This window comes from Rhinopithecus bieti, unplaced genomic scaffold (assembly GCF_001698545.2).
Source record: "Rhinopithecus bieti isolate Rb0 unplaced genomic scaffold, ASM169854v2 scaffold_34323, whole genome shotgun sequence".
Classification (NCBI taxonomy): Eukaryota; Metazoa; Chordata; class Mammalia; order Primates; family Cercopithecidae; genus Rhinopithecus; species Rhinopithecus bieti.
The window spans coordinates 37,238-41,269 of NW_016814462.1; the positions used below are offsets into that span (position 1 = coordinate 37,238).

At 42.3% G+C, this 4,032-nt stretch overlaps 2 protein-coding genes across 2 annotated transcripts in view; both read left to right on the forward strand.

The window, feature by feature from the left end:
• LOC108514655 (transcription initiation factor TFIID subunit 1-like) overlaps window positions 1-1,692 on the forward strand; it is a gene marked incomplete at its 5' end in the record, with an annotated part of 21,166 nt that extends 19,474 nt beyond the window's left edge. Inside the window, 1 exon segment of the mRNA XM_017851054.1 lies at window positions 1,474-1,692. Coding sequence (XP_017706543.1) covers window positions 1,474-1,692 — 219 coding nt within the window.
• Window positions 1,693-2,363: 671 nt separating this feature from the next.
• The window catches only part of LOC108514656 (transcription initiation factor TFIID subunit 1-like), a 73,814-nt gene continuing 72,145 nt past the window's right edge, over window positions 2,364-4,032 (forward strand). Inside the window, exons 1-3 of the mRNA XM_017851055.1 lie at window positions 2,364-2,519; window positions 2,880-3,010; window positions 3,721-3,821. Of these exons, the coding sequence (XP_017706544.1) occupies window positions 2,432-2,519; window positions 2,880-3,010; window positions 3,721-3,821 (320 nt within the window). The 5' untranslated portion in view covers window positions 2,364-2,431. The remainder of the gene's footprint in view (window positions 2,520-2,879; window positions 3,011-3,720; window positions 3,822-4,032) is intronic.

Below are 4,032 nucleotides of genomic sequence, written 5' to 3' on the forward strand. Positions count from 1 at the left end.
CCCAAAGTGCTGGGATTACAGGCGTGAGCCACTGCGCCCAGCTCTTAAAGATCTTTTTCTGGCCGAGTGCGGTGGCTCACGCCTGTAATCCCAGCACTTCGGGAGGCCGAGGTGGGCGAATCACCTGAGGTCAGGAGTTTGAGACTAGTCTGACCAACATGGAGAAACTCTGTTTCTAGTAAAAATACAAAATTAGCCGGGTGTGGTGGCACATGTGTGAAATCCCAGCTACTCAGGAGGCTGAGGCAGGAGGATCACTGGAACCCAGGAGGTGGAGGTTGCAGTGAGCCGAGATCGCACCATTGCACTCCAGCCTGGGCAACAAGAGTGAAACTCCATCTCAAAAAAAAAAAGGTCTTTTCTGTATTCTGTAATTCTTTTTCTGTGTTCTTCTGTAATTCTTTTTCTCCCTGTATTTCACATTTAGAATTTTCTTTCCACACTCAGTGATGTTCTTCCCTCGTTCTGTCTACTCTTCTGATTTTCAGCAAAGGCTTTCCTTAGTCTCAGGCTTCTTGTGACAGTTGATCCCTATCTTGCCTCTACTTAAACTAGCTTAGATGTTTCTGTTCAGCTGTCCTCTGCCCTACTGTCTTGTGTTTTCCTTTTTTTTTTTCCAGCCTATTCTGTCTAGCAGTCTTTATACCTCATTGGTTGTTTTATGATTTGTTTGTTTGGAGACAGGGTCTGGCTCTGTCACCCAGGCTGGAGTGCAGTGGCACGATCTTGGCTCACTGCAACTTCTGCTTCCTGGGCTCAAGCCATCCTCCCGCCTCAGCTTCCCAAGTAGATGGGACAACAGGTGCATGCCACCACATCCAGCTAATTATTGTATTTTCTGTAGAAATGGGATTTTGTCACGTTGCCCAGGCTGATCTTGAACTCCTGAGGTCAAGTGATCTACCTTCTTTGGCCTCCCATAGTGCTGGGATTACAGGCATGAGCCACCATGCCCAGCGTTGTTTTATTTTTTAATTAGTTAACTAATTTATTCAACAAATGTTGCTCTCACCTGTTGTGTGTCGGGCTACACTGTGGTCTAGTATAATACTTGGTACATTATAAAGTGATTTTCATATGTAATCTTCATAGCAGTCCTGTGAGGTATAGGCATTTTTAAGTACCTCTGTTTTGTAGATGAGGAAAACTAAGCTTAGACATGTTAAATAGCTTAAATAGACTTGTTAAAAAGCTTAAATAGACATGTTAAATAATATAGGTAATGGCAGAGCTAGCATCATCTGAATTCACTTCCTGTATTTTCTCCCCTACTGACTCTGAAAGATAGATAGTGGATGAAAAACTGTTTAATCACATTTGATAATCCATATTTTAATTTATTTGTATTACTGGATAGACTTTAGATGGCATAATGAAGATGGAGAGCAATAAGCTTGATTTTTCTTTCTCAGCAGTTGACTGAATTTCCTAGGGCTACTCTGTACATAATTTTTGTGTTTTTACTTTTGTTAGGCATTTGAGAACAATCTTTTTCGAGCTCCAATTTATCTTCATAAGATGCCAGAAACTGATTTCCTGATCATTCGGACAAGACAGGGATACTATATTCGGGAATTAGTGGATATTTTTGTGGTTGGCCAGCAGTGTCCCTTGTTTGAAGTTCCTGGGCCTAACTCCAAAAGGGCCAATACACATATTCGAGACTTTCTACAGGTAAGAATGGGAGGATAGGGAGGGGGTTGGGTTGTATATAGAAAGGGTATGTTGGGGCTGGGCACTGTGGCTCACGGCTGTAATCTCAGCACTTTGGGAGGCCGAGGCGAATGGATCACTTGAGGTCAGGAGTTCGAGACCAACCTGACTGACATGATGAAACCCTGTCTCTACTAAAAATACAAAAATTAGCTGGGTGCGGTGACTCACACCTGTAATCCCAGCACTTTGGGAGGCCAAGGCGGGCAGATCATCTGAGATCGGGAGTCCGAGACCAGCCTGACCAACATGGAGAAACCCCGTCTCTACTAAAAATAGAAAATTAGCCAGGTGTGGTGGCACATGCCTGTAATCCCAGCTACTCGGGAGGCTGAGGCAGGAGAATCGCTTGAACCCAGGAGGCGGAGGTTGCAGTGAGCCGAGATCGCAGCATTGCACTCCAGCCTGGGCAACAAGAGTGAAACAGTCTCCAAAAAAAAAAAAAAAATCACTGGAGCCTGAGAGGCAGAGGTTGCAATGAGCACTGCACTCCACTCTGGGTGACAGAGCGAGTCTCCGTCTCAGAAAAAGTGGGGTGTGTGGGTTTGGGAGCACATCAGGAAAGATGAAAATACATTAGAGCTTAGCAAGGGAAGAGGCCCTAGTGAGGACTTTCATCCTTTTCTTTGCCAAATAAAATAAAATACACTTGGTTTGTTGGGCAGGTTTTATTTACCGCCTTTTCTGGAAAAGTAAAGATCGGCCACGGAGGATACGAATGGAAGATATAAAAAAAGCCTTTCCTTCCCATTCAGAAAGCAGCATCCGGAAGAGGCTAAAGCTCTGCGCTGACTTCAAACGCACAGGTCATCCCGTTGCGACTAGTTATTTGACTGCCTTTTTCCAAGAAAAGAATTTTGATGGCTTTGAGTTAAAGTATAAGCATATAGTTAATAAAATAGAAATTGATGGCCGTTGAAAGTCGGTAGCAGATCTTCTAACGCTCTGGTTGCTTTTTTGAATTTGGCTGCCAGGAAGTTTAATGTGATTGTTGGATATCTTCTATGAGTTGTAGGAAACTTAGCAGCTGGGGTTTTCTTGGCCAGTCATGCCAACTGTGGCTAGGCCTGTTACAGTTTTGGTTTACTGTCCCTGTTGCTGTCAGTAAATATCAGGGCCTTTGGAATTCAGAATGGTCTCATTCTCTATGTATATGTCTTTTCCAGGGATGGACTCAAACTGGTGGGTGCTTAAGTCTGATTTTCGTTTACCAACGGAAGAAGAGATCAGAGCTATGGTGTCACCAGAGCAGTGCTGTGCTTATTATAGCATGATAGCTGCAGAGCAACGGCTGAAGGTGAACACCTTCCTCTTAGACACCACTTGTGCCTGTGGTTTTTTTTTTTCTCCCCCCAGAGAGATGAGAGAGACGACTCTCTCTCTCGCTGGCTTAGGGAGGATGGTTACTAGATTATTACCAATTACTAAAAAGTTGAATTTGTGTAAAGTACTTCCTATGTACATCAGTTCTGGAGAAAAACTGCAGTGTAGCTGAATATCAGTGGGAAGGCATAACCAGGAACTTTGGGCATATTGTTTTGCTTTGAAAATGGTGACTAGGTGACTTTAATCTCTTCTTTGCAAGATAAGCATATAAGCAGGGAAAGTACTTGTCAACCTCTCAGGTAGGCAGAGATGATGATGGTGCTGAATGTGTGCTTTAGAGAAGCACAGAATTCTTATAAGGCAGAAAGAAAAGGTCCAGCTGGGGTGGGACAGCACAGCTCTGTCCCACTGAGTTAATGAGTCTCAGTTGTTGAGCATCTCTGTTCAGCTTGCTTATGGGCTGTAACTATCTGTACATCAGCTAGTAAGCTGCTTGGCATGTGGTAATGTATCTTCTCATAGCTTAAGGATGTGCCATGGTGCTAGATATAGTTGAAGACTTTATGGAATCCATCTATGCAAAATAGGCTTTGGTATTCTGTACTTGTATTCAGTAAAAAAAGAACTTGTGCTTTGTGTTTTTTAACTGACTGATTTATGCATGGATCTGTCCTCTTCCAGGATGCTGGCTATGGTGAGAAATCCTTTTTTGCTCCAGAAGAAGAAAATGAGGAAGATTTCCAGATGAAGATTGATGATGAAGTAAGGCTTTATACTAGTTTGTATTAGTCATTAATACATCTCGTTTATCCTTTTAAAAGAGACAGCTTTATTGAGATAAAATTAACATACAATAAACTGTACACATTTAAAGCATACTATTTCATGTTCTTGCTTTATTCATGCCAGAAAAAATGATGTGATATATCCAATACTGTACTTTATATGATATGGTTTTTTTCTTTCTTTTTTTTTTTTTTTTTTTTTTACGGA